The sequence below is a fragment of the Phaseolus vulgaris genome, chromosome 7, assembly GCF_051622355.1.
Source record: "Phaseolus vulgaris cultivar YP4 chromosome 7, ASM5162235v1, whole genome shotgun sequence".
Classification (NCBI taxonomy): Eukaryota; Viridiplantae; Streptophyta; class Magnoliopsida; order Fabales; family Fabaceae; genus Phaseolus; species Phaseolus vulgaris.
This window is the reverse complement of record NC_143504.1, coordinates 41,560,735-41,582,849: the sequence shown is the minus strand read 5'-3', so window position 1 is coordinate 41,582,849 and position 22,115 is coordinate 41,560,735. Positions and strand designations below refer to the sequence as shown.

Genomic DNA, 22,115 nt, shown 5'->3' with positions numbered 1-22,115 from the left:
TTAAAGTTTATTGATCTTCTGCAAAATATTTCATATACACATGGGTCTTTTTTTTAAAGCGTTATCCAAATTACATATTGTTGTGATTTTAGAATAACAAAGAATCCATCATAATTAATTCTCAATCAAAATGCTGCCAAGAATGCAGAACCAATTTTGAATGCTTTAAATTGTAACCCTCAATCCCGTACACGCAATGCTGGTATTTGCACACACGCATGCATTTATGGTCAACATGCAGAACTCGTTAACTAGTTTATGTCTTCTAGTCTCGAATTATGCCACATGGAAACTTCTCGCAGAACGAGAAGCCAACTAGCAAATGAGCAACAATAAATTAAAAGAAAATTAACACGAAATATGAAAAGGATACAAACGTTGATCCCAAAACTACGATGAAGCCTACCTCATCAATCACCAAATAAAGGAGCATAACAAGCAATTCCATCCCACAAATCCAATTCCAATTTTTAATTGAAGATGAACAGTAGCACCACCAATAAAGAGCATGGTGGGTTCACATATGGAGTAGCTTTTGTAATTGGGTCTGTGGTCTTACTTCTCACGGTGGCTTTTGCATGTGTGCGCCTTCTCATAGCTCGAGGTCCCAACATCCTCAATAGTTTGGCTGGAATTCCACAATCTCCTCCCACAAGAGATGAAGACTCAGCTGAACAAGGCCTTGCCCTAAGGCTTCATCATATTGACACAAGTTTTGAAAGCTATCCCAAACTTCTATACTCCCAAGTAGAGAAGGGTTCAAGTTCAAGCAACATCTGTTCTTCTAGCTGCTCCATCTGCTTAGGGGACTACAAAGAGGGTGACATGTTGAGGTTACTTCCTCACTGTCACCATGTTTTCCACCTTGCTTGCCTTGATCCATGGCTTAGGTTGCATCCAACTTGTCCCATATGTAGAAAATCATCTCTTCAACCTCCCTCCAATTAATATTCGGGTGTTGTGTCGATCATAAACTTTGGAATATATACTATCAATTTTTCTTATCTACTTCTGCTCAATTGCTCATAGCTACTGTGGTAACTTTCATGACAGAATCCAGCACTGGTCATTGAAAAATAATAATAATCATAACTACAACTTGTATTTTTTTTTTAATTTTATTGCCTTACTTTTTTCCAATTATGTTAACATCTCAAATTATTCGTTATTGTCGCGATGATTATTATTTAACTATTTCAAATAATTTAACTGGAGTTTAAATTTATCAGGATTCTCTTAAATATTAAAGGTTCTATAAAAAATCATATAAATTCACATTCATGAGTATAGATTAAAAAAAGTATTCAATTAAAAGTACTACCATTTTATTTTACCAAAAGTCTATGGAAGTATAAATTGAACAGATTCTTTAGAATTCAGAAGAAGGAAAACGAGTGATATCTCATAAATTACACGTAGTTGACTCGTCCCAAATGCCCAAGAAAGATAAAACGAAGATTAAATATATAGTATTTTATTGTTTAGATTAAAGATATATAAGAGAGGGTAAAAAAAGTGAATTGGCATAGCCAAACTATTTCCTTTTCCCACCATGATTGCTCTTCTAACTCATTCACAATAAATAAATGAAAATCCAAATTTTGAGAAAAAATGGTATTGACTATGAATTAAATCGATGTCACAATCGATCATAGGAAGCATCGAAGATAGTTTTGAACTATTAATACAACGGTACGCATCTGCTACAAACTAGAAATATGATAATGTTTGGTACATGCCAAAATAGACTTCCCATAAAAACATGAGAAAATTAAAAGCTAACGTTCAAGGTCACTCCCTAGCAGGATTTCCATTACGGAAATTACCTGAGCATTATGCCACTAACAAAACCATGCATAAATACATTAATGCATCCATATTGCACATACATTCTGAACCTCAGAAACCATTTTCCAATATCTGTGATGAACATATATGATGAATAGTTCAGAGGAGTCTGTGTTATTGCTTGTGAGCTTTATTATTCTGACCCTAGTCGTCACACTTGCTGCTTATTTGTGCTCTAGTGATATTCCACGCACTGTTCCTTCTGTTCCTGTTGCTGTGACACATTCCAACCACACCACAATCACTGTGGAGGCACCTGAGCCATGCATAGATCAGAGTGTCTGCAGGTTTCCAAGTCTCCAATTTTCGAAAGCCAAATTGTGTAGTAGCACTAGCAGTAGCTCTTCAAGCTGTTCCATATGCTTGATGGATTACAAAGAGTGTGATTCCTTGAGAGTGCTGCCTGCCTGTGGTCACTTCTTCCATGTCAAGTGTGTTGATCCTTGGTTGAGAATCAATTTGACCTGTCCAGTTTGTAGGACCCCAATAACCCTCTCAGATGTAAGCAAAGCTTTGTAATAATAGGGAAGTATTTCTTATTTAATTGACTCTATATATGATAATATATAGGGTGCTTGAATGTTGAGTATTGATTTTAATTGAAGGGAAAGAAAACCAGAAGATTTTTCATGGAATTTGGAAGTATGGTTTATTTATTTGACTAGAAATGATGTGATGTTTTAAGATAATGGTTGTGATGTGCTTGCAATGTTAAATTTGATCAATGCCTGTCCATGATATCGGTTATCCAAGCAAGCTTGAGATGAGAAATTTTACCTTCTCAAACTGCCACAGTCTTTGTATAAAATGTTTTATGCATAGTAATCTTGCTTAATTACTTAATATTATTTTAGTCTTCTAAATATATGTTAATATCATCATTTAAGTTATGCTATTTCTGTGTACATGTAAATTACTGTCACAATCTTCGTTGGTATTGATGGAAACAAGTTCAACTGTATCTCCACAAAACGATATAAAACCACATATTCATCTAAGAAAAAGAAACTAATATACTTCCAATGAAGGAACCCAAACTCGAGATATTAAAAAGCAAGCAAGAAAATCCAAATATCCCCTTACAAAACTACAATATGATGAGAGTCTAAATTGAAAACCAAACCACTAGAAAATCAATCTAATTAGCGTAAAATGCACGTACCCTGCATGCATGTTGCAACCCCCTATGCACTACTACATCACCCAAAAGCCAAAGAAAGCACCGATAATAGACAAGACTTGCCCCAGAGACAGAGTGAAACTTCTGGCACCTACCAAGGCCATTGCATTGTTTTCATCATTTTGAGTGGAAGGTGGCACAGGAGGGTTGCCAACATTGCCTCCTGAAGTGCTTCCAGTAGAAGGTGGAGGGCTACTCATGCCACTAGATCCATGAGGTTGAGGAGCAGACCCATTTGGTGATAGTTGTGGAGGAGAGATTATGATTGGCACTTGAGAGGGTGAAGGTGATGGTGATGGGGGGTTTTGTGAAGAACCTTCATGGACAGAAATCATAATCTTCTGGCCTAGACAACAGTAGTTTGAGATGCTGCATGTGAAGAACAACTCACCTCTCTCCTTCAGTGGAAGAATTACTGGGCTACTATTAAATATCCTTAGAGGCTGAAGTGATGTGCAATGCTCGTACTCTTGTTGTGATACCTGAATTAGGTTGTAGAATTTGTCATCGAACTGGAATTCTGTGTTAACATTTCAAAAGTCATCAGAACTGTCATATAAATATATATATACTAAATTTAGCAATAATGAGCAGTGTACGTGTTTTGCATATATACAAGCAATCATCATTCCACCAAACCTTTGGAATGATTGAGGACAAAGAAAACTAAAAAAAAGAACTGTTAAACCATTTACAATAAAATCGATTACAGATTCTTCATTCTATATAGTGTGAGGTACATTTATCCAAATCCATGTGTTCTAGCCCAAAATAAATTTTACTGTCAAATGTACATCTTATAAAGATAAGATAATTTTGAAAGTACTTGTTTGTTGTCATTTTATCAAGTGTAAAATACACATATCTAGAAAAATGTCAAAATATATCATATAGGCTTATTAAAGGAATCCTCACATTGCAAGCAGTCAAATGACATACATAAAACTAGAAAGAACATTTTTCATTGAACTGGTTAATGAAGTTAGAGGATAAAGATTCAAAAGGCTATGGATATTTATAGCCATGAGAAATAAATCATAGATCTTATGGAAGGAAGGAATTGAACTTTCCTATTATGTTCCTATCTAGCATAGATACATCAAAGCAAAAAGAGCAGAAGACAATTCTTCAAGTATAAGAGCATTTCTTATTGGGCTTTTTTACCAATAGAATCGCCTGCTCTTATGAAATGGGAGTGTGTCCAATTATTGTAGTATGTTGGATATGGTGGAATAATCCAGCCTGCTGAATCCCCCACTGTGAATTTCGTTGCAGAACAGTGACAAAAGAAGGCTATAAACATTGCTAAAAATGAGAGAAAAAAAGGGGTTTGATGCAGCACCATGTTGAGGTTTTGAACAAAGTGTGAAAATCGAGGAGAGCAGAAAGAGATGATTAAGAAATGTTTGGCATGCAAATTAAACCATCCAGAGATGTAACCCCACATTTAAGTTGAGATGGGAGTATTAACATATATATTGATGATTTTACGTTACAGAGAGGAGATTTGACTAACTGTATTGCTTGAATTAATGTCTTTTAATATTTCAAAACGAATTATGAATTTACTATGGTGATTACTGCACAGCAAAACATGAAACCTACCCAAGACATAATGAACCAGGTAACGAGTGTTGATACTTTCTGTTACAGTTTTTAATATGATAACTGGGATTCAACATTTTCAATGCCTAATTAAGAAAAAGCAAAGGTCCTCAGCATTGTTATGTTTCTTCTCATGATCTTACGCTGCTGAATAATGCTGATACTCGTATTTAGCTTCTTAAGCTAATGAAGATGTTATGGTAGTTATCTTTTTTCTTGTACATTGAGTATGCATCTAGTCCACACAAAAGAAAGATAATATAATAAAATAAAACTCAGCAAATTGAATTAACACTCATTCAATTCTAGAGATTGGACACAGTATCAAACGTTTATAGTAATTCTTCTTAGGTATTAGGGAGTATTAATGTATTTCAAACAATTAAGAGCATGCTTTAATATCAGAGAAACACAAAAGTACTTTTACAAACATATTTTCAACTTTTATCCAAGCATCAAGCATCAACACAATGAATTACTCTATTACAATTGATTTCTGATTCAAGTGGTAGAATCCATTGATTTCTGATTCAAGTGGTAGAATCCATTGATTTCTGATTCAAGTGGTAGAATCCTTTTTATTAAGGTATAAAACTGAATACATCCAAAGGGCACATTGAATCTGAAATTCTAAGGACTTTAAGATTGGTCCAAGAACCAGCAACAGGTGATGCCAAGCGCCTATAACCAGTAAAACAATTTGAAAGAATGATCATTACAAAAAAGACAGAAAAAATAATGCAGTTCCACAAATTTACGTACAAACTCTATTACAATTGATAGAACACACTAAGTATAGAACTCTATCACATTAGGTAGAACACAGAAGTGTTAACTGATGTAGTGTTCCTCAGCTAGCAGCAATAAGGGCACACAATCAACCCGTTCTCATTACACTGAGAGCACTGATTGCACTCTCCATTTTCCTCCATAACCTTATGGCTACCATTACACTTGAAGCACAGCACAAACCTTATCCCTCCACATGCATCACAAGGACCACTGGAGTAATCCATGGGAACCCCTTCTAAGATTTTCCTCAACTTTCCTTGCTCATGCAAATTAAGAACTTCTTCTGCCCCACCAATGTACCTTCCCTTGACAAAAAGCCTTGGAGGCACTAATTTTCCATCCAAACTGCACCACAACTCATCCCTGAACTCCTTGTGCATTGATATGTCCCTCTCAAAATACAAAACCTTAAAACTCTGAAGTAGGAAGCGAATTTTGTTGCAGTCTTCGAATGTCTTCCGGATTCCCCTAAGTGTTGTGGTGTAGAATATTACATTGCCATCTCCCCCAGGTGGACAGTTCTCTTCAAAGAACATCAAAGGGTTAGGGTCGGTATCAGGGTCATCATCTTCCACTTTCTGTGAAGACTCTTCTTCAATTCGGATTCTCCTCTGTTCTTCTGTCATCTTAGCATGTTCCTTCACGGCTTGCTCGAATGCCGCCAGCAGATTCGGATCAAACAGGCTGCCAGAGTTCAAGTCCGGTTTTCGGAACGATGGAATGTCAGAGTCTAACAAAGGGGTTTTGGTTTTTCTGTTGCTGTTACTATCAACTCTCGCTGGTGAACATTTTTTTTCCTCCAAAACCCCTCTCTGTTTTGACTCTGATTTTGCTCTCTTCCCACTCTGCAAAACACCCTTGTTGGGTTGTTGCTGGGGTTTTACCAAACACGGCCCTATGTTCTCTTTATTGTTATTGTAATCTTCCAAATTCATTTCTTCTTCTTCTTCTTCTTCAAGGTCTTTCATCAGCTCTGCCACGTCTATGACCTCAGGTTCCTCCTGCATTTTCATTTCCTCACAGCTCAGAACAGTTTTCTCGGGCTTGTTTTCCCAGAAAACGAATGGGGCGTGCAGGTTGAAACTCGGAATCTTTGGAAGAAAATCGACGTACCCATCTGAGGCCTTTAGTTGGAGAATTCGATCTTGCTTCAGATACCCGATTGGTTTGATGGATTTGAGCTTCTTCAGAAATTTTCCTTTTACTCCCTTCATCCTTTGTGTAAGCTTTTGCAACGGAGTTATTGTTTGTAACCAGAGAAAATTGTGACGGATGTAGTTGTCTAAACTGGGTTAAAGAATAATAATGTGTGGAAACAGAGTGAATGAATGATGATTTTCTTCTTCTTGGATTCCTGAAACAGAGTAAGAAAGAGAGTGATGTGACTGAGTTCCAACGGCTATAAATTTTGTTCAATGCATTTTAAAAATGTCTTCCCAGTCAATGCGTGACATGTGTGTTTTTATTTTTCTTTCAAATGATTTAAATATTAATAATATAAAAATTAATGAAAAACATTAAATTTTTATAGCTGCTTTTTAAATTTTCTTTTATGATTTTATTTTTAATATTATGATAATTATTGTATAACAACCATTATAATACTAATCTTTTATCATCTTTATTTATTTTTAAGTGATTCTAAAAATATTGAAAATTACTAGTGAAATCATGAAATCAGGTGTACTTATGTAAGCATACACATATATTCACATTTATATTATATTAAAAAATATAATTTTATTATTTTTAATAATTAATAAAAAATAATATAACTTAAAAATATATATACATATAGTTTATAAAAATAATATTAAAAAATTATATTATTTTAAAAAAAGAAAAAAGTCATTTAATCATTTATTTGATTAAACAAAAAATAAATTAGTTTAGGTAATCATAACTTCACACCATCATCTTTTTCCACTTTCACATGATAACTAGATATATTATTATTTTATTTTAAAAATTATTTTTATTTATTTTTATTTATTTTTATTATTTAAATAATATTAAATAAAGTTGTAAAGTGAAAATATGACAACTAGATATATTATTTTAAAATTTTATTTATATTTATTTTTATTAATTAAATATAATATTTTGTTATTAAATAGAGTTGTAAAGTGAAAATGAGAAAAAAATAAATTTAAAAATAAACTTTTATTTTTTTGTGTGATAACGTTCCTTAAGTGAGGGGCCAGCATTTGGAAAGTATATAATTGCTTTCTCACCTTTTTAAGTTTTATGTTTACTTTTCTTAACAACTTTTAAATTTGGCTCTCTCATACCATACTTTTAGATATATTTATTTAATTTCTTTTTAACTATATATCTCAGTTCACATTTTTTATATCACTGCAATTTTGACTTCCATCATAGGGTGGAAGGTGAAGAGACAAAAAAAAAAGGAAAAAAATAGTGTTTAAATAAAACACACTTTATTATAATATTATTTTAATTATTTTTTATTAATTAATATAGTAAACTATTACGAAGTGCACTTTGTAATATAAACTAAAATTTGAAAAAAAATTATAGATCTCATAATTAAATGACATTTACATAGTTTATTATGTAATATTTATAATTAATTATGTAGCACTTATAATGTTTTCAAGAAATGATTGTGCCGAATAAATTATACTTCCACATAATTAATGATTTTTCATTTTTCACACTCTTTTTTTATTTTGTTTTTACTAGACTTCTATTATTTATTTAGCTAAAAAATTTAATAGGAAGTACTCTATTTTGTTATAAATGTAGTATTAATTATAAATATAAATTTAATTATAAATATAGTAATTAACAAAAAGAGTAAAAAATAATTAAATAAGGAAATTCAGTTAGAAAAACATTAAAAATTATTTTTTTTGGTTGTTAAGGTTAATATCGTTATTTTTTTAATTGGATTTTCTTATGTCATGTCTTACTCGAGTTTGTTTTTTTATAAATAATAATGTAAATAAATTCATGACACCCTTATCTCAGTTTTCATCTCATATTTATCGTTCAAAAACTAACAAGCTTATAATACTAAAGTTTTGAGTTTAACTATTGTTATGTCTGCTAATTTCAAGAATAAATTTGAAATTTCTATAAATTTTTTTAATAATTGAGTTCATTTAATTAAACTGATTTATTATATATCAAATTTGAACATAGATCTACTTCTATTGTGTTATTATATTTGAAAAAAAAAAAGTAAAGATGAGAGGTGCATGTGAACATAATAACCATAAGATTGTTCTAATCTACTTCACATGTTTGGTTTTTTTAGTTTTTCTAATCAAAACTCTTGATCTGCCAATGTTTCCTTCCTATTATGGGATTGACTTTTTTATGTCATTTTTTAATATTTTGGATGAATTGTTATTATTTTGTGTTTTTGGTTCATGGTTGGGATTTTTTATGGAGACAAAATAGATGATTTTTTTTTTTTAAAAGTGAAACTTAAAACTTGTATGGACAATGTTATGTTATATTAACAGCCTTCAAATATAAATTAAATTGAATTGTAATCCTAATTATTGTATACCAAAATTTTTAAACATAGACTCCACTTTTAACAACTTTTCTTTTATTTATCATATTTTTAAAAATGTTTTAATTTTTATTAGTTCTAATTTTTTTGTTATAACATTATTATGTATTTTTTACTTATTTTTTTAAAAATATTAAAATTGAATTTTTAAGTCTAACTCAACTTTATAAAATCGATTTATAAAGTTAGTTTTTCACCTTATATACATGTTTTTATCTTTAGTCGATGTGGGATCTTCAACACTCTCGTCACGTCGAGGTTACCAACTCATGTATGAGACTATATAATGGATGGTCTATTAGCGGCTCGATAACAATCTGATAAGTCCAACAACTCTTGTTGTGATAGACTCTATATGACTTTGATACAATATTAAAATAAAAGAAAACAAGAATAGGATAAATCTCTTGCCTATATTGAACACATAGGGTTATGTTTATATAGAAAAAAAAACATACAGAAAATATGAGTTAAGCCCATTACATAGATAGAAATAGACGAATTCTCCTTGCACCTCCATACTTTTTTTTTAATTTAGCCAATATCCTTTTGAGTATGGTGGGGAGTGTAGTGCCTTCTTTTTCGGTTTTTTGACCACCACGGGACTCTTTTTTTTCGCTTTTTATCAAAGTGAGGCTGCTTTAAAAAAATTACAAATTTCGCCAAGTCGTGCCAACTTGACACTACTTCATATGAAGAAGTTGTGCCAACTTGACACTACTTCATATGAAGAAGTCATGCCAACTTGATACGATTTTGGCCACATCCACCTAAATCGTGCCAAGTTGACACGACTTCTGCCACGTCAACCTGAAGTCCTGCCAAGTTGGCACAACTTTGTCCACATCATAATTTTTTTTTCTTTTTTTGACTTAGAATTTTCTTATTTTTAAATTATAAATTATTTAAGTGAGTAGTAATTTATGTAATATTTGAAATTAATTTGATAAATAATTTTTTTTATGGAGGAATATTTGTTGTTAGTTAATTTAGGTTGTTAGTTAAATAAAATAAATGAAGGCATAAATATATAGGTAAAGAAATGAGGAAATTAATAATCAAAGTTAGGATTGAATTTTTTTATGAAGCTTGTCTGCATGGACAATTGCTTCTATTGTGACCTTCGGTTGTACAATATGAACATTGTTTTGGCTTATTTGGAATTGGATCATCAATTTTGTTACGGGTACGTTGAGTGCTAGGTTTTCCTAATTGATGTTGACACAACATGGGATCATGTAACAAATTTGGTCTTATGTAAGTAAACCAATAATCCTGATTTCGAACTGGATTAAATTGGACCTCATAAGCCTTGAAAAATATTTTAGAGACTATGCACTAGGACCACAAATGTCGTTAGTTGTAAATGACAAAATTAAACAAACAACAATTATATGTGAACAAGGCACACATATAGCTTGAAACTCCCCACAATCACACCACCATTCATTTAATTTAATTGTGTATGTCGTTGGGTAGGTCGAAGTTTGGTAATCACTATGTCTTGCACTTCAACGACTGAATTTTCTCGGTCATATCTTTGCACATGACACATAACATTAGTTGGTTTGTGATAAAATAAAAATTATTGGTTAAGATAAAAAATTTAACCATTTGTGATTAATTACGTCAGTGCAAATGTTTATATTATTTAAGTTATTGATAATATATATATATATATATATATATTTACAATTAACTAATTATTTCAAAATAATTACAATAATTATACCTTTTTATACTTTAATATAAATGAGATTTAAAAAAATAAAGCAAATATAGGTTTAAAATAAATCGAGGTTTGTTATACAATTTTTCTTTATTGGTTGAGATAAAAAAATTAACTAGTGAAAATGTTTATATTATTTAACTTATTAATAATATATATAATTATTTACAATTAACTAATTATTTCAAAATAATTACAATAATTATGGAAGCATTTTCTATGGCATTCGGACATCGTCTCCCTCACAATATGTCTTTATTGCGCCTTCAAAATAAGCATGTGACTAAGTTCATTTGGAAGGGTAACGATCGATTACTACTTCCAAGATGGCATGCCATATGGGTTATCACCCACCTCCAATTTGTAGATCCCCGAATCATCCATATGATAAATGTAGTTGGGTTTGGGCAACTACTAACCATCCCCTCCATCGACATTAACCATCACTTGATTATTGCACTAGTTGAGACGTGGAGAATAGAGAGCCATACTTTTCATTTTCCACATGGAGAGTCCACAATCACATTACAAGATGTGACTCTGCAGTTAAGTCTTTCCATTGATGGTAAACCTATCATTGGATTCACAAGTGAGGACATGGTTCAAGCTTGCCAATACTTGTTAGGGTTCATCCCTCCCCCCAAATGTAATTAAAGGAAATACCATAAACTTATCATGGTTGAACAACAACAACTGATGCTACGAATGATGTTATCGCTCAACATGCTAGAGCACATATTCTTTCATTAATTGGGAGTTTGTTGATGCCAGACACATCAACAAGTAGAGTACTTCTAATGTATCAGTTATTATTAGCTGACTTGACCCATGTCTGCACTTATAGTTGGAGTTCAATTGTCTTGGCGTTTCTTTATCGTGTATTAGATCATGAAATTGACTATCACTAAGACAACATAGGAGGTTGTACGCTACTATTGCAGTGTTGGGCTTGGGAATGGATTAAAACCCTTTCCCTAATAATTGAGCCATTAACTCCTGAGGACATTACTGTCGGACATGGTTTCCCACTAGCAAAAATGTATATTTTGATATATGAATTCACGTATAAAAATGAACTTTGATGTCCAATGTTAACAAATTTGTTGTTTATTCAAGGTTGTCTCGTGTACCTTCACAAAGGTACCACCCACTTATGAGGACAATTAGTTTGATAAGGAAGACAATTGATAATTTACAGTAAAAAAAGGTTTGTAAAAACATCAATTTGTATTCTCAATCCAATGTTTAAATATATATTTTGTTCCATACTAATGTCAAGTATTTTGCAGTTCTTATGGACTCCATACAGCAAGGCAGACGTCATTGTATTTATCACTGATGAGTTTTCTCCAGTTAGTAGGGTAGTTATTCCCCTTATTTGTTTTGCCACCGTTGAATTTCACCAAGCTGACCGGGTTATGCGACAATTTGGTTTTCTACAAGGTATTCCATCAGAGCCACAAAACTTAGATGTGTTGCACAAAGAAGATATGAGGGGTAGAACAGACAGATACTGACTAGAATACCATCAGCAGTGGATAGTAATGTGGACTGATAAACATAATCGTCTAATAGAAGACATTCAGTTTAATGGTAATGGTCATTTGCATGATTCCACAACATACATGCAGTGGTATATTTACCATATTGTTTGTTACATATCGACTCAGGAATCATTGTCTGGCGATGATGTAAGTTAATTCATATTCATGCCTTCTACTTTTAACAATATCAACATGTTTATAATGAAGTTAACAATTGTTTTCGAACAATATGACACACCATAGGAGCCCATGGAACCACAACCACAACCGCCTCCGCATCCGACTTATCACCCTTCGAGGTTTCCTTCTTATGGTCATGGTTTTGGTGTTGGTCAATCAATCATTCGGGTCTTCAACAACCATCCACATCCACACACATGGATCATCTTCGCCACCTATCACTTCATTCTCCACACCATCTGATTCCTTACACGTATAATTTTTACCTTCTTATTTAGGTACTTTTTCCATGGAACTTCAACATTCACCCTTCCTTCTGCATATAATTTGACATCATCCATGCACTATCGACCCATAATGCCCTCACTAGGATCTCATAATGAAGTCAATAATGACGATGACGAACATATCGTTGAAGATCCTCTTCCACTTCCACCTCTGTCGTCTGATCATCACTCTCCACAAAGACCTCAACAACAAATATGAAGACCACATTGTGACACGTCTTCCTGTAAATAATTTTCAATAGTTCAAATTTTTATTTTTATTTTATATCTTGTAATGAATCTTACTAATTTGTATAGTTATAATTAATCTCTTCTCCTCATTACGTGTTCTATAAAACCATTACTTCCCAAGATATTTATTTTCCAAATCCACAACAACAATTCTCTATTTATTTTCCAAATACAATAACAATTTTCTTCATATTTTTTATTAATCAAATAGCCAAATTAATATATTACATTACCATCAAATATGATCCATGTATGATTACCCAATTTTTTGTCGTTAAAAACTAACACCCTTAAAAAAATTATTTATCAAATTAATTTCAAATATTACATAACTTACTACTCAATTTTAATTAATTTCAATTGTAATTAAATAATTAACAATATATATTTAAAAACAACAAAACTTTAAAAAAAGTAAAAAAAAAAAAAGTTTTTTGACGTGGATAAAGTTGTGCCAACTTGACACGATTTAGGTCGATGTGACCAAAAGTTGGGCTGAATTCTTCATATGAAGTAGTGCCAAGTTGACACGACTTGCTCAAATCTGTAATTTTTGTAAAAGCAGCCCCACTTTGCTAAAAAAGTGAAAAAAAGCCCATGGTGGTAAAAAAACCTTCATTTTCATTTTCAAGTGGTAGTGGTGGCTAGTAGTTGAGGTAAGTTTTGTGGTGTGTTTACTAGTGATGATTGTGTTTTTGTTCATACAATACATAAGACACAAAACCCAGAAAAAACAACGAGATGTAAAAATGGGGTACAAAACTTAAAAAAAATATCTTTTCACTTTAGAAAAAACTTTTGGTTCTAAGGGTTCACAATTTTCTTCAAGGTTGCAATAACAATCCACTTTATGAAACCATTGCAAATGCAACAATAATTATTTTCTTAATAAAATTTATGTGATGTTACTTGAGAATAAAACTTCTAACTACAAAATACCTAAACCTAAGTTTAAAATTATTTATATGAAATAAAATATACATCTCAAAAGATGAAACTGTTTTCTAAAAAATTGTGATTAGAAAAGAGTGAACATACAAATATTTTATATGAGGTTATATTTTATTTATTTAAAATTTCTAAAAAAATTAAAACAACTTTTTACCATTAATATAAAAATGCAAAGATGATATGCAAGTGTATTCCAATAAAAATATCTAATCATATCTCAATTTCATAGTATTTAATAATATATACTAAATACAATTAATAATTTTATTAAGAGGTAGTTGTTTTTATAAATTTGTACTCAGAAGATGAGATTCCCAGCAGGGTGTGCAGTTTCCAATCTCTATTAAAACTCACTTTAAAGTTGGTGAACCACTTGGATTTATCTGCACAGGGCACAGTTCATATTCAAAAAAGCATCTGCACCAGTCACCAGTTTTCATCAAATTCTAGAAAAACACAATCCATAATCACTCACTGCAATAAATTGCAACCATTCATTTCTAAATTGCGTCTAATGCAAGAAAAACATTTATGTGAAAGCAAAACAAAACAAAAAAGAAAGAAAGAAAGAAAGAAAGTGTGAGTGGAAAAACAAATTATTAAATTTGACAAGAATAAAAAGTTATTTTTAAGATTTAAAAATTGGAAATTATTTAAATTGAATTTTTTGATTCAGTTACTCTCACACTATAATGAATTATAGCTTCCAATTTCAAGTTCAAGCCATCGTCCACACCTCCTTTCGCCAACGCCACTTCTCCTCTTTTCTCCGTTACACAGCCTCAAGGTTCTTCTTCTTCCCACCCCATCTTTTCTCCCTTTTTTTTCTTCACCCTCTTGTAACCTGCTATTGCATATCTATATTTTAAGTTTTCATATTTTATTTTCCTTCGTTTTAATTTCTTAAAAATTCTGACTTTTTTTGTTAAAGGGTATCATTTTCTAGTTTTTGTTGCAGGAGAAATTTAGAAATGGAGGAAGTGAAGGATGCTTCGGACTTGTTGGTGGGTGACCCTGCTTTGATGGAGACGAAAATTGAAGCAATTCGTTTGGGTGGTCCCCAGAAGCTTCAGGTTTCTGCATGCATTTGGTTTATAATTAATTTAAGTGTTTTTATTGTGTATTGCATATCTTTTCTTTGTCTGCTTATTGAATTTACTTACTGTAGTAGTTTGGTTACATAATAGATGGGTACCATTGAAAAATTGTTTTTTAGTTTTTCAGATTTTCCCAGCACAATGTGTTTCTGTTTTTATGATTGTTTTGACAAATTCATGGTACCAGGTGATTGCTGATTTTGATGCCACGTTAACTAAGTTTTCGGTTAATGGAACCCGTGGCCAATGTATGTTGTTCCCTCAACATTTTTTCCCCCCTTTTGGTCCCTTTGCTGTAAGAAGAGAAATGAATGTCATCAGGAATTTTGCTATGGATCATATCTAATAGAGTCATTGTGCTTCTATAGCCAGTCATGGCCTTTTGCAGCAGGGTAATCCGGAATATGATGCCAAGAGGCAGCAGTTATATGAATATTACCATCCATTAGAATTTTCACCGACTATTGGACTTGAAGAGAAAACGAAGCTCATGGAAGAGTGGTGTGTGAGTTTATTAATGGTGGACGTACAGGCACTAAGTTGAACATTTGCATCCAGTATTGCCATTATTACTTTTTGCTGAAACTCTAAATTTGGTGTATCAGGTGGGGAAAAACACATGCTCTGCTTGTTGAGGGAGGACTTACATATGAATCAATAAGGCAATCTGTTGCTAATGCCAACATAGCTTTCAGGGAAGGTGTTCCTGAACTTTTTGAGTTTCTGGAGGTATATTTCCATCCTTCTTTGGCAGATATAAGATCTTACATTGCATCTTCATATGTCAGGTGAATTTATGAAATGTGATATAGATATGTGAAAATTGAACTGCTCACCCTGGTTCCCATTTTCTATTTTGTAATTTTCAGGAAAGAGACATTCCTGTGTTAATATTCTCTGCAGGGCTCGCTGATACCATTGAAGAGGTCTGAAAAATCAATTTAGTTTTATGATGGCAAGGTTGCAAAATACGCCCTTTGTTTTCTTCTCTAGTCTTGTAGACGCCTCTCAATTGCAATGTATTGTTTTTTCTTGATAATAACAGGTCCTAAGGCAGAAACTTCACAGATACTTCAAGAATGTGAGGATAGTATCCAACAGAATGGTATTTGATGACAATGGCAGCCTTGTATCATTTAAAGGTGATTTTATGTTTCCTGAATTGATCAGCTACAAATTTGTTGGTTTTTCATCTCATTTTTCGTATCTAAATGTATCTCTTGAGGCCAAGGCATTACTTAAGTGCCCTTTTCATTGTCACTAGAGAAAAGAAAATATATTTGTTTCTGTTTACACCTTGATGAGTGGGTTGGTTAGAATAACAGCGCAGGATTTATTGCATCTCTTACCATGTCTGCGTAGCAAATTGAGTTCGGTGGAAGTGTATGATATGCACTGTATCATATTTTAATAAATGTTCCCTTGCCCGTGGGAACAGACAGCTAATGAAATTTATCTTATCTCAGTACCTTCATAGCTGTATCATAGAGTTTAATATTGTAACAGAAAAACTTGGCTGAGCTTATGCGTTGTAATTTGTAGGATGGCAGGTTGCTCAAAATAATGCGACCATTAGTTTGAGTGTGAACTAGATATGAACCCTGCATATACCAATGTCAGCTAAAGGTTTTCAAAACACTCTTCAACGTAGTTGAAATCCCATGATTCCCAAATTATAAATTTTTTTGGATACATGGATTACTGGTCTCTTGCAGGGCAGCAAATTACATTCTAGAATTTCTAGTCTCTATCTGGATTTTTTCATCATAAAATCAGTGATACCGCCTAATCGTAACTGATCCAAAAGTGTATGAAAAGTGTCTCAAAATGTTGGTCAAATTGACACTTATCATCAGGAAGTTCTATATTTACTTTCTATAATTGAATAAAATACTGCTCTTGCGAGTTACAACCACAAAACGAATAAATCTATCTTATGCAAATCCAAATCTCTCACAGAAGTTAACAAGGAATTCAGCAACAGAAACCTGAAAATACTTGCAGAAATATAAACGTCTCTGTTCCCTGAGTCCTGAAAAATTCTATTTTTTACTTAAACTTAAAATTTAAAACAAATATTTATATTGGCTTTCACGTAGAATGTGTTTTCTTATGAGTTGATTTGGAACAATTGCAGCGTATGGCTGCGATGTTGGAAGTATTTTTTCAAATTCCAGTGCTCGTTGAATGAGATTGGAGTATTATGGATAAAATAAAATTTTGGGGGACTTAAAGATATAAATATAGTTCTTACATTTTACTTGTAAATTCTATTACAGGAAAATTGATTCATAGCTTAAATAAAAATGAGCATGCTCTTGATATGGCAGCTCCTGTTCATGAGAGGTTTGGTGATATGGATGGTCCTACTGATGACAATGCCTCATTGAAGAAGAGAACCAATGTTCTCCTTCTCGGTGATCATCTTGGAGACTTGGGAATGTCTGATGGTTTGAATTATGAGACTCGAATATCCTTGGGATTCCTGTAAGTTTAGGATCTGCCTTGCCAAATTTCTTATCTTCTAGTTGTCTTGGTAATATTTAAATTTGAGCTCAGCTAATGTCTATAAAGGTCCTTATGAATGCGACTTATCTCTACTATATTATGGTGATATTTTGAGGCCAGTTCTCTAGGTAGCTTGACAGATTGACAGTTTTTTAACATTCAACAAATATCTGTCAAAATACTTATCTAAACTACTATTGTTTTTGTTTTTTGAATGCTAAATTTCTAGACTTGGACTGATCATTATTCTTCATTTTTATTTTTGCTTCTTAGATACTACGTAGAAGCTATTCTCTATTGATTACTTTGGGAACATGTTTTTTATTGTGCTATCCTCTTTCTCTCTTGTAATCCATCTTCTAGTAAATTTCTTTTACCAAAATGTATGCATAGATTGTATAGGAGGATCCACCATTTTGATCACTAGTTGCATATAATAGGATACAAAGACCCCTGTTTATACTACTAAATCATACATATAATAGAATAAGAACTGCATTTAAGTATCTTGTATGGAACATCTCGGGGAAGAAAAATGGAATTCCATCATCGCCCCCACCCCCGAAGTTTGAGATGTGAACCAAAGTGCTCCTGTTAATTGGATTCTCCCATTTTACTCTCATATTTTGTTCTTTGGAAATCTTCATCTTTGAAGGGGATTGTTGTTTAATCTTTTGAGAAAATTTGATGGTATTTGGTAAATTTAAGAGTTTTGATACTGTTATTTTCTTGACCAATAATTATGTTTCCATTTAATGAAGGCCTGTCATACCATTTACTATTTAGCTGGGAAATTTTCACTTTTTGCAACTGAATCCCTAACTAACTAAATTATTTTTTTATTATAATTTATAATTATAAAAATAAGGGAAAAATCCTGTATAATCAAGAATATCTAGATTATAAATGTATTAATAGGAACCTTTATTTATTTATTTTCGTATCATATCTTTATTATTAGAAAGAATATCTAGATTATATATGTATTAATAGGAACCTTTTTTATTTATTTTGTATCATATCTTTATTATTAGAAGATATCAAATCTTCTCTATTCATTGTATTGATTTATACTTTCTCAATATAAATGAAGTATCCTGCTATCTTAGGATCGTACAGTTTGAGTTCAATGCCTTTCTCCTTCCTATATTTAAAATTTTGTTTTAAATTATGATTATTTAGGTTTAAAAAAAGATGTTTTTTGTTTTTAAAATATTTTGTATTTTAAAATCTGTCTAATTATTTTGAACCCTAATTTCCCTTTCTTCTCAATATCTTTCCTTTCCAGGACTGCAGTTTTGGTTGAAGGGTTGAAGCCCCCATTTGTACCCGTGTCATATCACTATGTCATATACTCAATTGAAACTGCCCTTTTCAATTTCTAACCATGTCGTACCACTTTTGCATCTCGGTCCTTCACATTTTATATTACTGCACACTGCATTTTACTCTCTGTCAAGCTATTTTTGGGTTGTTGTGGTTTTGATAATTTTGCTCCCCTTTTTTGTTATATATTTTTTGTCATGGTTTGTGTCAGTGTGCATTTTAGGTTGCGGTGTTTGGCTTCTTTGCTCTCATTCTCTAGAGTATCTGTTGCATTTGTAAGCCGAGTTTAATTCATTTTATTCACTCTTGTTACTTGTTCTATAGTAACTGCCACTTTTACTTCCTTGTTGCATCCACCTACTATTTAGTTCAAAGTTGAAGAGCAATTCTCCTTGGTGAATTTTGAACATTGGATATTGCTTGTAAATTTGTTACCCTCACACCTTGTTCTGTTGTGCATTTTGACTCTGCAGTTCTCTATTTTGTCGTGTGTCATATTTCTCATTTTTGAATTGATTTATTAATGATGTTGAACTCAGTCATGACATGACATTGTAACAAGAAAAATGTTAAATTTAACAAACTGTCCTTTCCAAAGTTTGATTTTGAATACAAATTAATTAGTAACTTGTAGATATTGGATATCAATGAAGTGATTAATGGTCGGCTTGAGCAGACTTCTCCATTAACACTTTTAGAAGACAAAAATAACAAGAAAAAAAATAAAATGAGCTTGTGGATAAGCTATAATTAGCTTATACACTAGTTAAAACAAGAATTTAGAGAAGTTTTACTAGAAAATTTCTACACATTAACTAGTGCATAGGATAACTTTAGCTTAGAAAGAAGTTCATTTCAATTCTTTTTCTTATTTTTCTCTTCTTGAAGAACTTGTGAGAAAAGAGGATTAGTTGACTTGAGTATGCTACTGTTTGCTGGCACATATGTAAGTGTGTGTCTGCTTTTATTTATTTTTTAATTATTTTGATAATTTATCATTAAGTAAAGAAGTGCATACACTATAGAAGGGAATTGGAAAATTGTAATTGCAACTACTGATGCTTATTATCATTGCAGTATTCCAGTTATGGTAATTATATTTTTATGTCCCTCTCATATCCTTCCATGATCTCGAGTTTTTAACTTCTTCATGCCTTATCTAAAAACATACATCTTTCTATCCCTAGTTCTTGAGGTAGTATAAAAAAGTGTAACTAATACAGATGCTCTACTGTATAAAATTATTGTTGTATTGTAGGAACCACAACATTGAGAACTCACTCAGCTGCTATCGAGAAGCTTTTGATGTGGTTTTTGTGGTAAGTGGATTAGACTGATGGTAGGAATATCTTCAGTATCTTTAGATTCTTTGGTCCTTTTGTATGAGAACAATCCTGTTATTTTTTACTTTGATAAGTGCCTCTGCAACTGTGAGGAATATAATTATATTAAACTATATTAATGCATTTATGTATGTTCATATGTCATTTGATTATAGGTGAATACTGTTTACACTTATGTCAGTGTTTTGATGTTGTTCACTGATAGCATTTAAGTGATACTATTATATTTCTAAGAATTTATGTTCAGTTAAAGTGAACATACCAGAAGGGATAGGATGACTTGGTAGCTAACTTTGCAAATTATTACCTGCAGAATGATGCACCTATGTGGGGAGTAATCAAATTGGTCTCTCAAATGTGTTGAGTGGTGGTGCATGATTATTTCTAGTTATGGTATATTCTTAGCAGTCTCATTCTTTTTTGCTTGATATATCTTAGGATTCCTCATTATCAAATTCATATTATCTATAGTTTTAAGAAAACTGTTCACAATCTCAACCATTAAAATGTTTTGTTTCACTGAATAATGTTATAAATATTGTCAAAAGAATGGCATCAATCAGATGTGTAACTGCTGGAACTACAGCTGTTTTTTTGAACATATGATCCATTTTCGCCAAATATATATTCCCTCTATGATTTTTCTCTAGTCAAGCCTTGGTCACACTTGTTGCTTGTCACTTTTCTCCTTCTTAGAGATAGTGGATGATTAATTATGCTAGGCCATAGTTAATATACGTAATATTGCATAATAATAATGTAAACATGTAAGGTACTTAAAGTTCATTTTTTTTTTCTTTCGAGGGTCAGTGCAGTTTTATGCCATGGGTTTTTCTGTGCTTTTGTGTGCATAGCCATATGGCAGATTCCATAAAAAATTAGAGCACCAAAACGTTAATTGCATAAACTATCTATGAGCATTCGTGTTCTTTTCTCAATACAGGTGCTTTATAATAATATAAGCATAAGAAAGTAACTAAACTAAACTATGGTTTGAGTGATTTTATCAGAAAAAAAAACTACTCAGATTCATAGTAGTAATAATGTCTTCAATTATGATGTTAAAGATGCTTAATCTGGTTTAAGAAATTGAGTGAGGTCAACTTTGGGATAAACACTGATTTTATATGCTGCTGGCCTATTTTTTAATAAAAAAAATAATGTTGCATCATTATACAAGTTGCACTTCTAACCAGGTTGGCACTAATACAATTAATAGAATGATATAGAGCTTAGATTACGAAGATTTGGGTGTTTCATAATGCACCCTAAAGAAATAAAACAAGTTTCTTTTAGTTTGAAAAGGATGATCCATTTTATAAAAATTGAGAGGACAATGGAGTGTAAAGATTTACATTTTGGTACCTAGTTTCTACTTTCACACATAAATCAGGCGAAAAGACCATTTGTGCTTTAAATAATACATTTCAGATTTTACAATTCAGAAATGTATTTTTTTCTATTTACACTTTTCGAATAGTAGAATTCTGATTTTTTTTTTCTTGTTTAAAACAATATATTCTGCATTACAGAATCCAAAAAGTATTCTTGCATATGAAAATACTTACAAATTCTGTAGTCATAGAGTTTTTTCAGATCATCAATTTTAAAATGAAAAATATCAATAGAATAATAATGAGTATTTTTGTTTTTTTTAAGAATTATGGGGTGCCACAAGAAGCCATGGAAGTGTAGGAACAACCATCCCTTTTTGTGGACTGTTTCTTCCTGCAGCTCCATATGTTCTTCCCACACCTCCCTAAATTTTTGTATATCCAAAAATATTCTTTTGTAATATTTTGGAATACGTAATTTGAAAGTCCTTTTTCAAATTCGTAATTAGTTTCTGGATTACATAATCCGAATTTTTTTTTTTTTTCATATGCATGATTAGTTTTTGGATTACATAATCTGGAAGTCTTTTTTAGTTTATAAATTATGTAATCC

General features: G+C 31.8%; 5 protein-coding genes across 20 annotated transcripts; 3 read left to right on the top strand and 2 right to left on the bottom strand.

Annotated features, from left to right (window-relative positions):
• Nucleotides 1–150: 150 nt before the first annotated feature.
• Nucleotides 151–1,008, top strand: LOC150025912 (putative RING-H2 finger protein ATL71). The gene has a single exon (XM_090304244.1). It carries the CDS (start codon nucleotides 481–483, stop codon nucleotides 946–948), a length of 468 nt encoding a protein of 155 aa, XP_090160370.1. The 5' UTR covers nucleotides 151–480; the 3' UTR covers nucleotides 949–1,008.
• Nucleotides 1,009–1,938: 930 nt separating this feature from the next.
• On the top strand, nucleotides 1,939–2,367 carry LOC150025911 (RING-H2 finger protein ATL67-like). The gene has a single exon (XM_090304815.1). The coding sequence runs from the start codon at nucleotides 1,939–1,941 to the stop codon at nucleotides 2,365–2,367; it is 429 nt and encodes a 142-aa protein (XP_090160941.1).
• Nucleotides 2,368–3,042: 675 nt separating this feature from the next.
• Nucleotides 3,043–4,373, bottom strand: LOC137829245 (early nodulin-like protein 5). The gene is made up of 2 exons (XM_068636045.1): nucleotides 4,193–4,373; nucleotides 3,043–3,548 (listed from the first exon to the last, which is right to left on the bottom strand). Exons 1-2 carry the CDS (start codon nucleotides 4,371–4,373, stop codon nucleotides 3,043–3,045), a joined length of 687 nt encoding a protein of 228 aa, XP_068492146.1.
• An 811-nt stretch (nucleotides 4,374–5,184) lies between these two features.
• Nucleotides 5,185–6,812, bottom strand: LOC137829503 (uncharacterized). Its single transcript, XM_068636310.2, has one exon. The coding sequence runs from the start codon at nucleotides 6,637–6,639 to the stop codon at nucleotides 5,488–5,490; it is 1,152 nt and encodes a 383-aa protein (XP_068492411.1). The 5' UTR covers nucleotides 6,640–6,812; the 3' UTR covers nucleotides 5,185–5,487.
• A 7,513-nt stretch (nucleotides 6,813–14,325) lies between these two features.
• Nucleotides 14,326–20,817, top strand: LOC137828478 (5'-nucleotidase / magnesium ion binding protein). Of its 16 annotated transcripts, none has more exons than XR_011083894.2 (10): nucleotides 14,326–14,681; nucleotides 14,841–14,967; nucleotides 15,179–15,239; nucleotides 15,360–15,492; nucleotides 15,597–15,720; nucleotides 15,861–15,917; nucleotides 16,037–16,133; nucleotides 17,271–17,478; nucleotides 18,788–20,144; nucleotides 20,482–20,817. XR_011083894.2 is itself a non-coding variant. In XM_068635086.2 (10 exons), exons 1-10 carry the CDS (start codon nucleotides 14,587–14,589, stop codon nucleotides 20,530–20,532), a joined length of 951 nt encoding a protein of 316 aa, XP_068491187.1. In that variant the 5' UTR covers nucleotides 14,333–14,586; the 3' UTR covers nucleotides 20,533–20,817. The 16 variants fall into 16 exon arrangements, 8 of the variants coding, with proteins under 8 accessions (XP_068491187.1, XP_068491183.1, XP_068491184.1 ...); XM_068635086.2 differs by having other exon boundaries at nucleotides 14,333–14,681; nucleotides 14,853–14,967; nucleotides 17,322–17,478; nucleotides 20,084–20,144; XM_068635082.2 differs by having other exon boundaries at nucleotides 14,404–14,681; nucleotides 20,084–20,144.
• Nucleotides 20,818–22,115: the final 1,298 nt, after the last annotated feature.

Bases quoted from the DNA above. Each gene is read 5' to 3' on its own strand.
- LOC150025912 (XM_090304244.1), top strand. From the start codon at position 481: ATGAACAGTAGCACCACCAATAAAGAGCATGGTGGGTTCACATATGGA.
- LOC150025911 (XM_090304815.1), top strand. From the start codon at position 1,939: ATGAATAGTTCAGAGGAGTCTGTGTTATTGCTTGTGAGCTTTATTATT.
- LOC137829245 (XM_068636045.1), bottom strand. From the start codon at position 4,373: ATGGTGCTGCATCAAACCCCTTTTTTTCTCTCATTTTTAGCAATGTTT. The intron at 3,549-4,192 runs GTAAAAAAGCCC...ATGTTAACACAG, and splicing joins AAGAGCAGGCGATTCTATTG to AATTCCAGTTCGATGACAAA.
- LOC137829503 (XM_068636310.2), bottom strand. From the start codon at position 6,639: ATGAAGGGAGTAAAAGGAAAATTTCTGAAGAAGCTCAAATCCATCAAA.
- LOC137828478 (XM_068635081.2), top strand. From the start codon at position 14,587: ATGAATTATAGCTTCCAATTTCAAGTTCAAGCCATCGTCCACACCTCC. The intron at 15,721-15,860 runs GTATATTTCCAT...TGTAATTTTCAG, and splicing joins AACTTTTTGAGTTTCTGGAG to GAAAGAGACATTCCTGTGTT. The intron at 20,145-20,481 runs GTAAGTGGATTA...TATTACCTGCAG, and splicing joins CTTTTGATGTGGTTTTTGTG to AATGATGCACCTATGTGGGG.